We start from the raw sequence: 16432 nt of genomic DNA on the forward strand, positions 1-16432 counted from the left end.
ACAGTCACTCTTAAGCAGCTAAGTTTGGTACATATTTTGGGGAGACAACTTAAGAGAATTCCTTCTGTTCCCCACACCTGATGTATAGTATTACAATGTTGTTAACTAGTATGTGAGACAGATGTTTGCAACTTTTGTTTTATACCAGGAGGTGCTGAAGGAACTGTAGTGGCGATGTTGGGTAAACGTTGGACTGTTAAACACAAAGTTGGTGGTTGAAACCCATCGGCTGCTCCTGGGGAGAAAGATGAGGCGCTCTGCTCCTGTTAAGATTTACAACCATGGAGTTATATTATAGTCTATGTGAGTCAGGGGCCATGGAGTTGTTTGTAACTCCTAACTGGACAACTGGTTTGCTGGTCCCGCACCAGCCTGACGATTGTGGTTGAGCTTATTGTTGCAGCCGCTTCAGCAATCCATCTGGTTGAGAGTTCAACTTTAGTGCCCTGCCTCTACCAAGCACGTTGTCCGCCTTGGACAAGAGGAACTGGTTCCTCTTGACACAGGCCCAGAGCACAGGCGACGAGGGCTCACCGTCCTCAGGTTTAGGAGCTTTACTTCTTCCAAGACTGCTTTGTTTGCTCCTCCGGCAGGTCATGGCACTTTTCATTATTCTTTGCCAATGCCATAATGCTAATCTCTCTGTTCTTCTCTGGTCTGCCTTCTGCACTGTCCGACTTGCACATGTACACAAGGCCATCGAAAGTCCCAAGACTTGTGTCAGGCATACCTTACTCCTCAAAGGAACATCTTTGCTTTACAACATTTTAAAGAGGTCTTTTGGGGCAGATTTGCTCTGTGCAATTTAGTATGAGTTTTTTATTTGTTGTTTTTTCTTTTTTACTATTCCCTGCGTGTTGGTGTGGAGCAAGAAAAATAGAAAGTAATCTTTCAGACATCATTTATTTTCAGAATACCAAAAGCAAACAAACAAAAAACCCCAAACACCCACCTGAAAAGGTGCAATTATTTTAGGTATACCGAAGAAGCTCATGCCGCTGAATTGGCTGTGCGAAGCCTGTGGCCTTGGGGACGGGGTTTTATTCCGTCTGTCTCTTTCTTCTTGGCTGCCTGGGCCTTTTACTCTGTTCTGCTCTTCTTATTGTAGATCCACTTTTACAAAGCTGTTCATTTTAGCTTTGCCTTGTGCTGCTACCACACTGACTTGCCATGTTCTTAAGATCCCATGCCTCATACTTCTTGCCAAATGTCTGCTCAGTAGAACCCACCCTGAGCTCTTGCCAGTGGCAGGGGCCACTAGATGCAAACATGGCAGCCCAGGCCTGCCCTCTAAAGTGAGGCTGCAGAGCGTGTGGTTGGGCAGGAATTTTCCAACCCTATCTACTGCAGTAAGTCACTAGAGCTGAAGTAAAGGAAAGAGGGTTTTGTGCTGTTTACTGCATTTTGGCTTGCTGGTGAACATTTTTTTATGTTTAAACCTTAAGAACTTCCCCCTGTGAAAAAATTTTTCCCCTAATTTTTGTTGTCTTTCTATATCTGCTCATGTCCTATAGCTCGCTGTGAGTTGGCATCGACGTGGTGGCAGTGGTCTTTTATAGTATATCAGCTCAAGTGGCATAAAACATAATAGTTGGCTTCCTGAAGCTTTTTACTTCCTATGAATTTTTAAAAATGTCATGCAGTACAAAGCACTTAATGCAGAGCTGTAGTTTATTACCCCCTGATGTTTTTACTTGGTTCATTTCTGTTCCCCAACTCCATGAGGGCAGGGACTGTATTTTATACGGAATCTGTTACTCCCACACCATTTAGCCTATGAAGAACATGCCATGCTACTCACATACTAATTAAAAATGTTTTTCAAATTGTTTTTTTAGTGAGAAATGTCAGGGCTTTGCGCCAGTTCATTCTGGACTCTCATGTTGAGACTTCTCATTCCCATCCCAGATACACTGAATCAGATTCTACGTTTTCACAGTATTCTGTACGGAAGCACCTATTCCTAAGAATCACCTCTAGAGCTTGTAAAACCTACAGCGGTTGGTTCAGTGTATCTGGGATGGGAATGGAAATTCTCCACCGCTGGTCCAACTGGAATGGGGCAGCCCGAAACCCTGGAAAATACATGACAAAATACTTTCTATACATAGAGTTCAGTGGCGTTAATCACATTCTTCATTTGTGTCAACATTCTTGTATTTCAGTTGTGGTTAGTTCATGCCCACTAGTTTAGTTTTAAATTCATCCTCCCCCTCGCCCCAAACTTCTCACCTGTGCCTCAGAGACAACATTAGCCATATGGTCTCATGTAGCTTGTGGGAAACAGGAAGATTTCTCCTAAGTTGTATCCCCCAAATATATGCCAAACTTAGCTGCTTGCTACACGTGGAATGTGACTGTACACTTGGAGGTCAACTGAGGTAGGTCAGAGGTTATTCTCCCTAAGGCTTGTCAGCCTTCTAGAACTATCAGACTGTATAATCTGCCCTACCCTAAGTAGGGCCCACTCCCTTCTGATAAGGATAGTAGTTGACTGTTTCCTTGTAGGAGAACCCAGAGAGGTCAAGCCCACTCAAGGGTGACCAAGGTTAGGCTGCCATATTGAGTCTAGGTTCCGCCTTTGTCTTAGTCCCTCCTCTTCCTGTCATGTGTACACCCCTAGCTCATCCCCTTCCTGTTAGGCTTATGCCCATTGTATATCCTCTTCCTATTGCTCGTGTTGCCTATTGTACAACCCCTTGTGATGTGTGTGGTTACCCGGAATCACGTCCCCCAAAGATATACAAGCCTTGGTTAGCAATAACAGTCTCTCTCCGGTTCTCTCCTGCCCTGGACCGCCAAGAGGAGCTGAGGTGAGCATGCTACCATGAAATGTGTCAGACTTCTTTATTTTACTCTCTCCTATTATTCTCTATGACTTTGTTATAATCTTTATATATCTTAACCTTACAGTTGTGCTTACTGAACCCGTGATTAGTTGGGGAGGGGGGCTGGCCTTCCCCCACAGTAGGTGATTTTTAAGAGTGTAGTTCTCACAAGAGAAATCGTTTGCCTGTTGAGTTAACCTGCTTTTGGTTGAAAAGCACATCCGAGAGGTGGTTGTTTTTTGGTGCCATCGAGTCGGCTCCAACCCATAGCGACCCTGTGACCCTGTGCATGACAGAATGAAACACTGCACGCTTACCCTCACTGCGCCCTTACCATTGTTCCCATACCTGAGCCCATTCACGCAGCCACTGTGTCAGTCCATTTCGCCAAGGGCCTTCCTCTCTGTCGCTGCCCCTCCACCGGACCAGACATGACGACCTTCCAGGGCCTGGTCTCTCCTGACAACATGGCCAAAGTAGGTACGATGAAGTCATGCCTTCCTTGCCTATAAGGAGCACTCTGGTCTTCTTCCAATGCAGATCAGTTTGTCCTTTTAGCAGTCCATGATACTGTCAATATTCTTCTACAGCACCGTAATTCAAATGCATTTAATCTATGATCTTCCTTATTCAGTATCCAAATTTCATATGCATATGATGCAATGGAGAATATGATGACTTGGGTCAGGCGCACCTTAGTCCTCAAAGAAACATCCTTCCTCTTCAGTACCCTAGAGAGGTCTTGTGCTGCTTCCTTGAACGTTGATTGTGGAACCAAGCAAGACAAAATCATTGGCAATGTCCACTTTTTCTCTGTCACGATGTTAACTATTGGTCCGGTTGTGAGGGTTTTGGTTTTCCTTACATTGAGTTGCCATCCATACCAAAGGCTATAATCCTTCATCTTCATCAGCAAGTGCTTCACTTTCAGTGTATTCAACAGACTTCAGAATAAGCCTTCCTCCAATCCTGATGCCATCCTCCTCATGAGCACCATGAAGTGTTCCAGAATTCCCATTCTTCTCAAGGTTGTCCACAGTTGATTATGATCTTTGCATAGTCAGTGAAACACAAGTAAACATCTTCCTGGTATTCTCTACTTTGAGCCAAGGTTCATCTGACAACCAGTATTTATTATTCCACGTCCTCTTCTGACAACCAGTATTTCTTATTCCAAGTCCTCTCCTGAATCCGGCCTGAACTTCTGGCAGGTCCCTGCCAATGTGCTGCTGTAACCATCGTTAGATGATCTTCAGTAGAGTTTCACTTGGGTGCACTGGCAATGATATCATTTTATAGTTCAAACGTTCAGTTGCGTTCTTTCTTTGGAATGGGCACAATGTGGATCTCTTCTAGTCAATTGGCCAGGCAGCTGTCTTCCACATTTCCTGGCATAGACGAGTGAGAGCTTCCAGTGCTTCTTCAGCCTGTTGAAACATTTCAGGGGGTATTCTGTCCATCCTTCAAGCCTTGCTTTTGACTAAACCATTCAGTGTGGTTTGAACTTCTTCCTTTAGTGCCATGGATTCTAACTCATGTTACCTCCTGAAATGGTGGGATGTTCAGTTGTTCTTTCTTGGTTCAGTGACTGTGTATTCTTCCCATCTTCTCTAAATGCTTCCTAAATCATTCAACATTTTGCTTATACAGTAGAATGTTTCAAAGTTGCAATTTGAGGCTTGCATTTTTTCGTAAGTTCTTTCTGTTTCAGACATGCCGAGGGTGCTCTTCCCCTTGGCTCACTTTGGGTGACCTGCTGGCATTTGGCGCACCAGTGACATAGCTTCCAGCAGCACAGCAACACATCAGCCGCCACAGTATGACAAACTGATGGACAAGTGGTGGGTCCAAAGGGTAGTTTCCATTTTAGGATTGAAACCGTGTCTCGGGGATTCTTCGGGTCCCAGGCCATGGTTCATGGAGACAGTTAATACTGTCTTGTGGTTTCTTCTCTGATTTTTGGAACTGATACTCATTTTGAAATATTCTTCAGGTTTGCATTATTTTACTACTTTCTAACTTTATTTAAAAATGAAAATGAGAGTGTCTTATTAATAATGTCAAACTAGTATGTACTACCCCAGTCTCTACTGATTTAAAATTGAAAATAATTTGTGAAGTGTCACCTAGGAGTTAGGATTTACTTAGCATGCCCTTTATTCACGCACTGTATATTCATAGTGTAAGGACAGATGGGTGAACTGTATACAAGTTTGATTTGTTATCAAATAGCTTGCTATATATGCAATACTTTTTATGAAAACTATTGTTATAAAGCATCTTTCTAGATGGTGTTGTATTAGCCTTGGTTGAATTAGGTCTATTTATTTTCTCTCTGACTTTTATTATGATTTTTAAACCTTGAGAATAAAGTTAACATGCACATGTAGACCCACCAGAGGTAAAATTAATGACAGCAAAATATTTACTATATTGGTTTTATGTCTCTCTGTGTGTCTGCTTTTGCTATACAATTTAAAAGTAAGTTTAACCTGTTTTCAATTTAGAGAAATTCTTTTTTCATGCAGAGGTACTTTAGCATGTACTTGTTTGGTATAAGGTATTCATTAACCCACAATATAATCATCACCCGAGGAAATAAATAGCTGTCTAAAATAATTTAAAAATGAATCCATATTCTAGCTCCCCCACTATTCCCAGTGATCTTTTAAAGCAAATGTCCTCCTCCTCAGATGGGATCCCATCAGCATTTGTATAGCATGTGGTGCTTGGGCCATTTTGCGTCTTTTTCAAATAGCTTTAATGATGTATAACTGATAAACAAGAAATACATCTTTGAGGAGTACATTTGATAAGTTTGGACGTGTGCAGACACCTGTAACACCAAGGTTAATGTCAAGATAGTGAACATTCATTACAACTGCCTCTTGATTCCTGTACAAGTTCCTCATGAGCACAAGCAAGTGTCAGGATTTCTCATTTTTGGCCACTTTAGGTTGTTGTGATCTACAAGGGCAAAGGCAGTCTTTGTACAATATCAGTAAAACGCAAGTCAGCATCTCTCTGGTGTTCTCTACTTCAGCCAAGAGCCAGCTGGCATTGGCCATGATAGTCTTCATTCGGGGTCCTCTTCTAATGAAGCTTAATATCTCCCTATCAGTGTACCACTGTAGCCACATGTACCAATGTGATTCCTGCTGGTCAGTTAGCCAGGTGGCTGTCTTCCCCAGTTCTTGGCAGAGACTAGTGAGTGATTCCAGTGCCCGGACCAGCCCCCATTTCCTTTCTTTTTAAAAATAATAGTTTTATTGACATACAATTCACATAACCTAAATTCGGTAGTTTGCCATATTAAAAAGAGTTATCATCACTACAGTCAATTTTAGAATGTGTTCTTTCTTTTTTTCTTTTAAATCATTTTATTGGCTCTTACAGCTCTCATAACATTCCATACATCAGTTGTATCAAGCACATTTCTACATATGCTGCCATCAGCATTTTCTAAACATTTACTTTCTGTTTGAGCCCTTGGGACTATAACTCTTTTTTTTTAAAAATCATTGTATTGGGGGCTCGTACAATTCTTATCACAATCCATACATCTGTCCTTTGTGACAAGCACAATTGTACACTTGTTGCCATCGTCATTCTCAAATCATTTGCTTTCTACTTGAGCCCTTGGTATCAGCTCCCCATTTTTCCCTCCCTCCCTGCTCTTCTTTCTTGTGCTCGTTGTTATTAGCGCCCATACCCCCAACCTCCCCTGCCACACCCACCAGAATCCATTCATCCAGTTACTGTCTCTGTAGAACATTACATTGTTGATGGGTTTCAGTATTCCTGGGTTCATACGTTGTACATTCTGTAATTTGAGTATTAATGGCTGATCTCATTTTGAGTCATACTTGAAGGTTCTGAAAGCTTTGCTCCGCGCATGTCATTGTCTCCAAGTTCACTGCCGGTGAGTCCACTTCAACTCATAGTAACCCTGGAGGACAGGGTGAGGACTACCCCGCGGGTTTCCGAGACTGTAACTGTGGGAGTAGAAAGCTTCATCTTTCTCCTGCAGAGTGGACGGTGATTTCAAACTGATGATCTTGGAATGAGCAGCCCAGCATATAACCAGCTAAGCCACCAGGGCTCCTCCTGTGCCATCGTAGTCAACTTTACTTTGAGCAGGCAGTTCGTCCCAGTCGTATTTTGAGTACCTTCCGGCATGAGTAGATACCTTCCGGTAGTTCCACTGCTGTTTATGAAATAATCCTCAGAAAGGCACCGTCTATTATTTAGGGAGTCTGGTGGGCTCACCTCACGGAGAAGTTACCTCTCTGCACCATGCCTTAGAAGCCCTCTGCAGACAATAAGTTGTGTAATGACCTCAATTGCCCCCAAATCTACGAGATCACTGTCCTTCATCAAGGACAATGTTCAATGTTACAACCATTTTTCTTAGGCTTTGTTTCGTATTCTAGTTGTTTTAGGTTTGAAGGCAGGTAAATTTGGTTCCTGCTCCTCCAACTTGAACTCATCCAGGAGTCCAGATATAGATTTGATAGGAATAAATCTGTATTAAACAAAATGTATACTTGATAAAATTGATTTTACTGTGTCTTTCCCCAGTTACTGCCAACTGGTAACAGAATACTATTGTTTTAGCGAATTCTTTTTCTTATCCCCCAAATAATGTAGCTGCTAATAGTAGACTCCTCCCAACTAAAAATGAAAAAATGAAATAAAGAAAATCAAGTTTCTAGATATTTGTTTTAGATGGCAATACTGTGTACACAACACCCCCCTCCCATTTTTTTGTTGTTGCTGAAAAGCGTTGGCGGAAGAGAAGGAGGAGGTAACTTAGATGTGTGAAAAGACCAGCAGCTTACATACCCAGGGTACACATGTTGTATCCAATTTTGGTAAGTAAGTATTTTCCATGGCTAATTGTAGGCTTTAAATGTTTGTTTGTTTTTAATGTTTTAGATAACCAAGCAAAAGAAAGATGAGCTTCCTCTCTGGACTTCTGTCTGCTATGAGAAACTCTGTTTACTTTAGCTTTAATTCACCAGCCACTTGGAGACAGTATAGCACCCTGGCTAACTTCATAGTACGTAAGTATCAGGGTCTGAGACTACGTCAGTGTGCCAGGGTTGTCTTTCTGCCAGACAACGTTCGTTTCTACAGGACTTTTAATGAAAGAACAGGTTGCCTCTCGAGGACTAAAAGTGAGGCAGTTTGGAGGATTACCTGCAACTGTGCTGCCAGGAATGCTTCCTTGTGGAGACAGCTACGGATCGGAGACAGTTTTCACACTTCTGCACGTTGTCAAGCTGCTCCAGTGCCCCTCCTGTTGATCCTCCTTAAGCCGGTGCAGAAACTACTTGCAATCATTGTGGGCAGGTAAAATCTATTAACAATAAATAAATAAACATTCGTATTTTCCAACAGATCTGGAAAGCTACTGGACTTTTAAAGAAAACTTGTTAGTCCTTCCCCTCCCTCTTGCTGAAACATTGAGCTCAAAATTAGAGTTCTAAACATTGGCTCTCTCCAGTTCTGTTCTGTCTGAAATAATAATCTTGAAAAATTTTACTGCACATAGTACTTTACAATGTAGACGTGCCATCTTTAAATTATTATGTCTTTAATATTTTACACACGGATCTTCTATTTCCAATTTTAAGAACAATCAGAAACATTGGTTATAATCCACGTAGAAGAATTATGTACAAACATCCCTTTGGAGTTTAGAATTGTAGGCAGTACTATTGAAACCGAGGATCTATGGTGCTCATTTAAGAACAGGCTTGCTCCTTATTCTGAGTCAGGTTAACTCTATGACCATTGATATTTATTTTTTGTTCCATTTCCAGTACATCTTTCTGGTTTGCTCTTTTAATAATTAATACTGTGATACCAAACTAATACTTTAGAATTAACTTAGTTCCTGTCCCCCTTTTATTTGATCCTTGAAAAGCAGAGGGAAATTCATGGTATCTGTTTGTTAGCCATCAGGACCTATTTTACTCCCACACTAACCAGTCCACTTTGGTTCTTAGCAAAACCCAAGAACTTCTACTCTGTAATTTACTTTGGTTGTCTTTATACGTTCAGGTTTTGGCTCCCAGAAAATATATAGCTACATTAGGGACGGACTCAGCCCACTTTCCTGGTACAACTGCCCTTTCTGGTTTCTAATAGGTTCTTTATCACGAGACAGCCTGGTGGTTTGAACTGACAACCTTTACATTAGCAACCTGGTGCTTAACCACTGTGCCACCAGGGTTCTTTTGCTCCATTTCTTTATTTTTATTCTTTGTTGTTGTTCTTAATATTGTAAGTCTTCTAAAATTCCTTTTTAGACTATGCTTTTTATTCTTTTTAAATAAATGCTAATAAATCATGTAAAGTTTTAAAATGGGAAGTAAGTACACCTGATAGTTGGTGTCTCTCCAGTGTCCAGGGGCATTTCTAGAGTGTCACCCAGCAAAAGGAAGTTACTTGAAGAGGCAAAATCCCTCCACTTGCTGGTGCGCAGTGCCCTTGCCCTTTTGATTTCTCCGTTTTCAGGTTCCAGAGACTATGTGGCGTTTCTGCTAGTGAACAGAGGTTATTTCTAAAATCAGTGCTGAGGTCGTTTCCCCAGGCCTTGGCGAAGCCATGGTAGGTTGTGCCAGCAGTCTGATGAGTGTTGGGAGGGCTGGTTCTTAGAGACACAGATTTGTTGTAACCCCCTCAGATGGTTATTTGGGGACTTCATCCCCACTGAGTAAGTAAACGTAAGTACCCAAACCCTGGAATAAGATTGCCAGTTTTTCTGCGTACCTTAGGCAAATGTGCTTCATCTCTCCCTCTCATTTCCTTATTTATAGTAGGCCTAGTTGCTATGAGGATGAATGAGACGGCAGGTGCGTAACAATTGGAAAGTTCTTTGCAGTAAACAGTCAACAAATGTTAACTAGTGGTAGTTGCAGTTGCTTGAAGTAGCTCCCCAGAGAGCGTTCATCTTCTTAGATGGTTAAAGAAGAACATGCAAATAAGTATTAGGATGTTTAACCGTAACTCTGCATGGATGATCCATTTTTCATCATTTCATAGATTCAAAATGCCATCTCTCTACAGAGAAAGACGTAGGATGTTTGGTGACAAATTCTACTTTGCGTTTTGGTGGTGTGCCTGCTACGACATCAGACCTGTGACTTTCTTTTCACTCCAGGGGCATACGAAAATGGTGGAAGGCACTTCCTCCTAACAAGAAGGAGCTATTTAAAGAAAGTGTAAGGAAGAATCAATGGAAGTTACTCCTTGGTTTGAGTAGTTTTGGATTGCTATTCATAGTGTTTTATTTTACTCACCTGGAAGTGAGTCCAATCACAGGAAGGAGCAAGCTGCTATTATTGGGGAAAGAACATTTCAGACTGTTGTCAGAACTGGAATATGAATCAGTAAGTAGTAAGAATTGTTTTTAATTAGCCTGCTTAATTAATGTAAAACTCAATATAAGGTAGTTTCTTGAATATTTTAGTCTCCAGCCTTTTTCCCCCCAACAGGCATGGGGCCTTCACATTTAATATTCCTACTGCTTACATTGCTTTTCCTTATACTCACCCAACTATTTCCTCCTCTTTACATGTCAGTTGAAATGTTGCTTTCTCAGGAAAGTCTCCCTTTGTTATCTCGACTGGGTTCGCTGGGGCTTTAATATTCAGTGTTAGGTGCTATCCTTCATGATGCTATTTTTGTTAGGTGTCATCTGGTTGGTTCCAGCTCATAGCACCCTCTGTGTACAACAGAACGGAACACCTCCAGGTCCTGCACCATCCTCAACAGTTGTTCTTATGTGTGCGCCCATTGGTGCAGACCCTGTGCCAATCCATCTTGTCAAAGGTCTTCCGCCTCTTCCCTGGCCCTCTCCTTTACCAAGCATGATGTCCTTCTCCAGGGACTGGTCTCTCCTGACAACATGTCCATAAATGAAGTCTCCTCATCCTCGCCTCTACGAGCACTCTGGCTGTGTTTCTTCCAAGACAGATTTGTTTGTTCTTTTGACATCCCTCGGTATTTGCATACTCTTTGCCAAGACTGTAATTCAAATGTCTTGATTTTTCTTCAGTCTTCCTTCTGCAGTGTCCAACTCTCACGTCCATATGAGGCAAATAAAAATACCATGGTTTGGGTCAGGCACACTTCAGGCCTCAGAGTAGCATGCTTGCTTGTCAGCGCTTTATGAACGCCTTGTGTAGCAGAGTTCCCCAGTGCCGCACATTGTGTGATCTCTTACTGCTGTTTCCATGAGGATGGATTGTGAATCCAAGCAGGATGAAATCCTTGACAGCTTCAACCTTTTCTCTGTTTATCATTGTGTGACCTATTGGTACCTATTGTGAGGATTTCTGTTTTCTTTGCATTGAGTTGTAACCAATATTGAAGACTGCACCCCTCGTTCTTCATCAGCAGGTGCTTCAGGTCCTCCACACGCGTAGCAAGCAAGGTCGTGTTATCTGTATATCGAAGGTTGCTAATAAGCCTTCTTTTTCACATAATCCAATTCCTCTTAATTGTTTGCTCAGCATACAGATTGATTAGTATGGTGAGAGGATATAACCCTGATGCACACCTTTCTGATTTTAAACCCTGCACCATTTCCTTGTTCTATTCACACAACTGCTTCTTCATCCATATACAGGTTCCACATGAGCACAGTAAAGTGTTCTGGAATTCTCATTCTTCTCAAGGCTGTCCATAGTTTGTGATGATTCACACAGTTGATTGCTTTGTGTGGTCAGGGAAACAAAAGTAAGCATCCTTATTTGAGGCAAGATGCATCTGACATCAGCAATGAGATCCCTTGTTCCACCTCCTCTTCTGAATCTGGATGATCTTCAGCAATATGTTACTTGCATGTGATATCAAGTATAATTTGTACGTTCTGCTGGGCCATCTTTCTTTGGGGGCAGGTACCAATATGGATCTCTTCCAGTCCATTGGACAAGTAGCTGTCTTCCAAATTTCGTGACACAGACAAACAAGTGCTTCCAGTGCTTCATCAGCTTGTTGAAACATTTCAGTTGTTATTTCATCAATTCCTGGAGCCTGGTTTTTGGCAAATGCTTTCAGTGCAGCGTGAACTTCTTCCTTCAGCATTGGTTCTTGTTCATATGCTACCTCCTGAAAAGGTGGGAGGTTGATTAGTTCTTTTTGGTAGAGTGACTGCATCTTCTTTCCATCATCTTTTGAAACTTCCTGCCTCATTCAATATTTTGCCCTTACAATCTTTCTGTATGGCAACTCAAGGCTTGAGTTTTTTTCTTAGTTCTTTCAGTTTAAGATATGCTGAACATGTTCCTCCTTTCTGGTTTTCTAACTAGGTTTTTGCACATTTCATTATAATATTTTACTTTGTCTTCTCGAATTGCCCTTTGAAGTTTTCTGTTCAGCTCTTTGACTTCATCATTTCATCCATTTGCCTTAGCTACTCTGTGATTAAGAGCAAGTTTCAGAGTCTCCTCTAACAGATACTTTGATATTTTCTTTCTTTCCTGCCATTTGAATGAACTTCTGTTTTTACATGAATGATGTTCTTGATATCTTCCCACAGGCCATCAGGTCTTTTGTCATTGCTGTTTAGTGTATCAAATCTATTCTTGAGCTGTTCTCCAGATTTGGGTGGGATAGCCTCAAGATCATATTTTGGCTTCATGCAGATGTAGTTACTATTCAGATCATCTGCAGGTGTGCCCAGTTCTTGACCATACTCAAGTTAGGTCAATTTATTGTTTTATGTTTGTGTTTTACCTTCAAAGTCCTTAATTGGGACCTTAACATAACAATTAGGTTATGGTCTATCTCCTCTGTTAGACTAAGCCTCCTGAAGGCAGGAACCTTGTCTAGTTTATCAGTGGGAGAAAGAGGAGACTTTCTACTCCCATAATGACTTAAAGCCTTGGAAATCCACAGGGACAGGTCTCCTCTGTTCTGTAGGCTCACTAGGAGTCGGAATGAACTGGATGGCAGTGAGTTTGTTTGGCTTTTTCCTTTGGTGTGTGCCATTGTGAAAATGGAGCTACCTAGGTTTATTAGTGGCTGCTTTTCCAGGCAGAGCATCAGGCCTTCCTCTACAAGTGCCTCTGAGTAAACTCAGACCTCCAGTCTTTTCCTTGACATCGAGTGGCTGCACCACCCCACTGTTCCATGTGCACATCTCCTTACTGGGGTCACGGCAATCCCGCCTTTTGGCAACTATGGGGCAGAGTAGAACTGCTCCGGAGGGTTCTCCAGGCTGTACGTCATGGTGGAAGCAGTCCGCCCCATCTTTTCCCCACGGAGTAGAGCTGTTAGCAGCCTGACACTTAATCTACTGGGCCACCACTGTTACGATACTGGACCTAATGGGTGCTTATTCTATTAGAAAAAAAATTGATCTGTAATTTGGATTTTTACATCAGATACTTTTTCTTCCCTAATACCAATTTTTGCTACATTTTTGCTTTTTGAGCATACAATAAATTTGTAATTAAAAAACCTGAATTCTTTGGACAGTATAACTATGGTAGCAAGTTTTTCCAGTACTGAGATCATCAGTCTGTCTCCGGTGCTTTGCTTCACCCATTAAAGTCACTAAGCCGACTACGTTGTAGAGGCAGCTCCCTCCCTGTCCTACTTGGATACCTTCTGACTTGAGAGGCTCAGTGTTTGGCTGCTGTTCCTCTAAGGTCTTCTTTGACAAATCCCTCAAGTGGACCACCTGTCTTTTGATTTCCTAGTCTGTTCTTAGTCTTCATGGTATTCACCATGGATGACTCTGCTGAAATTTGAAAAACCAGTGACAGCTTCCAGCATCACAGCAACACACGGGCCACCCCAGGACCACAGCTAGACAGCCAGGTGGCACTTTAGTACATTGCACATCCATAATATGTGTTCAGTTAGTGTTTGTTGAATTGACATCTAATGTTTCTCTTGACAGTTTTGGTATGATTAAATACATCTTTCAATTCCAAATGAAAATTTACCATTAAAAGAAGTGATTTTTCACTAAAAAGTTTGCTTTTCATGCAGATTCAGAGCAGTCTGTTCCAGAGCAATCTAAAATGCAGGGATTTGAAGCATTTATTCACATAGGATTTAGCCAGAGGCAAGTTCCAGGAAAGTGTTTTGGGAAAATTGAAGTAGACCTGATGTTAAATTCATGTATCTTCTACCATTCATATTCCTAAAGTGCTTGAAGTGTGCATGTGTGTACACATAAATGCCTAGTGTGCACTTAAGGCTTTTTTTCTTCTTCAACTTACAGATGTATGAAACTTGATATGAGAAGTCAAATGCATGCTTTTATAGGGATATTCTGAATTGTTTGGATTATATGTAAGGAACCCTGTTGGCACGATGGACTAGGCAATTGGCTGTCAAACGTAAGGTTGGTGGTTCATACCCACCAGCTGCTCCTTGAGGGAAAGATGAGGCTATCTGTTCCTATCGAGACTTAGAGTCTCGGAAACCGCGGAAACCCTTGGTTTGCTATGAGTTGGATTCATCTTGATGGCTCTTTTTTGACAAAAAAGAGAAAAGCCTGTAAATAGTCCAAGGTTTGTTGACCTTTAGGAGTGTTTTCCGGTCGAGTCTGATGGGTGCCATGCTCTGGCCCCAAAGCCTATTTTTGGTATTCCCTTGGGACTTCCTTGCTCCACTCCCCTTGCTGTTCTGTTGCACGCTTGATGGCTTTTTTGCCTTTTGTCTTAATTGTATATAACCTTGTCTTTAAAAAAAGAAAGATTCAGAGTAATTTTTAATTCAGGTAATGTTAAATTGGTGAGTACACTTTAAAAATGTTAATTGACACAAAAACTACAAGTAATCCCTGGATTATGAAGAATGATTTTGTTCCTAAGTCTGTCTTAAGTTGAATCTGTACATTTAGTAGGAATAACTACATAACCACTCAGATCTATTGGTTCATAGTAGATCGTGCACCTTGGTATGCATAGCAAACATTAAAGAACACTTCCAGAGACACTAAGACATCTTTTGCCTAGTAATATAATAATAATAATAATAATGGTTTCATGCATGTTGCAAAGTAGCATCAGTTCTTCATTATGAATCACTGTACGTGTCAAGAATTTTAACGTAGCAGGCTTTATGGAGACTGGTTCTTAACTGCAGTTTGTACCTAGTGAGTGGGATGTTTGTAGCCTGGGGACTCCCTATATTTCAAATGCATACCCTACAAAATCATGTATTTTTTTATTACATGGCAGGGAAGCAGATTACAAGTTTGGTAATTCATGTGTGAAAGAAATTATGTATTTTTTGGAAATTAAAGTAATATTTTCAGAACATCTTTAATTTTCTCAGCTAGAAAGGGTCACTCTTTCATGAGAAAAGGTTTCTTCATGTGATGGTTAGTCTTAATCAGCACCGAGTAGAAAAAATAATATGCTCATAAGTTACTGAAATTTTAGTTGTTTCAATTTATGTAAAGAAATCACTATAAAATTAATGAGATTTCCTTTCTAAATGTTTAGCTGTATTAATTGTAAGGTGTTTTTCTTCTCAGAAATAGTATTTAAGCATTTTATTTGTTGTTAGGCTAATGGAAAAGATGAATTACATTTTTATCTCGACCAGTCTATTTGAAAAAATCTTAATTGTCTAAGTTTATTCCATGTGTTAGAAACCACTACATTGCCTTTGTCTGAATAATTCAAACTGGAGATGTTTGAGTAATATATGCAGATTTTTACATAATTAAAAATTAAAACATTCATTGGTGAGCAGCCACATAACTCTTCATGAAGTAACATAAACAATTTTGTAGAGCTGAAGTGCTTTTTCAAATAACGGCTGCTTTTCTGCCTCCTCTTTCAGTGGATGCAAGAATTTAAAGATGATATGCTACCTGAAAAAGATGCCCGATACCTGGCCGTTAGAGACGTGGTCGGTCATCTTGTTGAATGCAATAAAGATATCCCGGGCATCTCTGAGATTAATTGGGTTATTCATGTGGTTGATTCTCCAGATATAAATGCTTTCGTGCTTCCAGTAAGTAAATGTGTTCCAACTAATTTTATTGTTACTCTTAATATCCTTTATTCTTTATGGTGTTCTAATTGCCTACATTATTTTCTTTATGGTGCAGAACGGACAAGTGTTTGTTTTCACTGGACTTTTGAATAGTGTAACTGATATTCATCAGCTTTCCTTCCTTCTGGGCCATGAAATAGCTCATGCAGTACTTGGGCATGCAGTAAGTATCCAAGATAAAGGTTTAGTTGTTGAAATAATGTTTTGAAGTTAGCAAACTTTTTTTTTTTAAAGAGCTGAGTCTGTTCAGATTTCTTTCAATCGATCTAATACGGTTTTTAGAAATTGCCTTATTTTGTTACCTGATATAGTATGCTAGCATTCTTTAGCATTTTTATGGTCTTTTTGATGCTGAATATTAGTATATTTCTCTTAAACACTATTTTCATCACTTGCCTCTTGCTTAGAAGTAATTCTGAACCTCTAATTATTTTACATTCAAAATTTTCCATGAGAGGGGGGAAGGGAAGATGTGATAACAAACCCAGGGACAAGGGAACAACAAGCGATCCAAATTGGTGGGGAGGTGGGTGTGGGAGACCTGGTAGGGCAGGATCAAGGGGAAC

The 16432-nt window shown here is 40.8% G+C and overlaps 1 protein-coding gene across 4 annotated transcripts in view; it reads left to right on the forward strand.

The window, feature by feature from the left end:
• Window positions 1-16432, forward strand: part of OMA1 (OMA1 zinc metallopeptidase) — an 89145-nt gene that overhangs the window by 5011 nt on the left and 67702 nt on the right. For 3 of the 4 annotated variants that reach the window (XM_004699636.2, XM_045291954.1, XM_045291953.1), the window contains exons 2-5: window positions 7767-8183; window positions 10000-10228; window positions 15651-15824; window positions 15922-16029. In XM_004699636.2, the coding sequence (XP_004699693.1) occupies window positions 7786-8183; window positions 10000-10228; window positions 15651-15824; window positions 15922-16029 (909 nt within the window). In that variant the 5' untranslated portion in view covers window positions 7767-7785. The remainder of the gene's footprint in view (window positions 1-7766; window positions 8184-9999; window positions 10229-15650; window positions 15825-15921; window positions 16030-16432) is intronic. The other variant, XM_045291952.1, reaches the window with a different exon arrangement.

This window comes from Echinops telfairi, unplaced genomic scaffold, assembly GCF_000313985.2.
Source record: "Echinops telfairi isolate 266 unplaced genomic scaffold, ASM31398v2 ScPeMD7_443;HRSCAF=831, whole genome shotgun sequence".
In the NCBI taxonomy this organism is placed as follows: domain Eukaryota; kingdom Metazoa; phylum Chordata; class Mammalia; order Afrosoricida; family Tenrecidae; genus Echinops; species Echinops telfairi.